The sequence below is a fragment of the Parus major genome, chromosome 27 (genome assembly GCF_001522545.3).
Source record: "Parus major isolate Abel chromosome 27, Parus_major1.1, whole genome shotgun sequence".
NCBI classification, from domain to species: domain Eukaryota; kingdom Metazoa; phylum Chordata; class Aves; order Passeriformes; family Paridae; genus Parus; species Parus major.
Window position 1 is genome coordinate 2,333,911 of NC_031796.1, and position 882 is coordinate 2,334,792.

The window sequence follows — 882 nt, forward strand, 5'->3', positions numbered from 1 at the left end:
CCGGCCCCGCCCGGCCCCGCCCGCGGCGGTTCGTGCCCGGCCGCAGCCCCGGCCCCTCTGCCCGTGCGCCCAGCGCGCAGTAATACACGGCCGCGTCCCCGCGCCGGGGCCAACCGAGCCACAGCGCGCTCGAGCGCCCGTCCTCGGACACCCAGAGCTCTCCTGAGATGTCCGGCAGAACCTTGGATCCTCTAGCGATGAGTGCGAGGAATTCGGGTCCTCCTCCCGGGAGCTGACGGTAGAAATGGATGAAATCCTCGATCTGCTTTTTGGGGTGCGAGCAGGTGATGTTGATGCCGCTGTCCTCGGTGGTCTCCAGGGACGGCTCCTGCTGTACCTGGGATCGGCCTGAAGCCACTGCCGAAAAAAAGGAAAAGCCTGAAATCCTACGTCGTCCTACTACACAGCACAAAGCCCACAGAATCCGTCAGGAGCTTACAGAGATGATGAGGAAAAGTATTCCCAGAGGATGTGAAGATATGCAGGAAAAAAAGTGCCCATTAATCGCTTGTGGAGAGATAAATGCCTGAATAAAAGGAGGATCAGCAGAGTCACTGGAGAACGGGAGGATGTGGGAGAAAAACACAGAAAGAAAAGTAACAAGTGGCCAGACTGACTTGGTGAGTTATAAAGAAGGAACGCTTGTGCAGCATTGGGCGTAGAATAGAAACCGAAAATTGCTGCGGGAGCGTGGGATGGAGAAGAAGAAGGGAGGAACGGGAGAAGAGATCTCGGGAAGAGGTGTGGGAAGAAGCCGGGCAGGACGACAGCGTCGAAGGAGCTGCGGGATCCCCCCAGTCCCAGGCGCGGCCCCTCGGCCGCCAGCCCCGCGCACCGAGCAGCACCGCGGCCAGCGCAGCCAGCGCCGCGCCCCGACCCCGC

The 882-nt window shown here is 60.7% G+C and overlaps 1 protein-coding gene across 1 annotated transcript in view; it reads right to left on the reverse strand.

Annotated features, from left to right (window-relative positions):
- Positions 1–7: 7 nt before the first annotated feature.
- Positions 8–882, reverse strand: part of LOC107215096 — a gene marked incomplete at its 3' end in the record, with an annotated part of 5,188 nt that continues 4,313 nt past the window's right edge. Inside the window, exons 3-4 of the mRNA XM_015651055.2 lie at positions 836–879; positions 8–357 (exon numbers count right to left, since the gene is read on the reverse strand). Of these exons, the coding sequence (XP_015506541.1) occupies positions 8–357; positions 836–879 (394 nt within the window). The remainder of the gene's footprint in view (positions 358–835; positions 880–882) is intronic.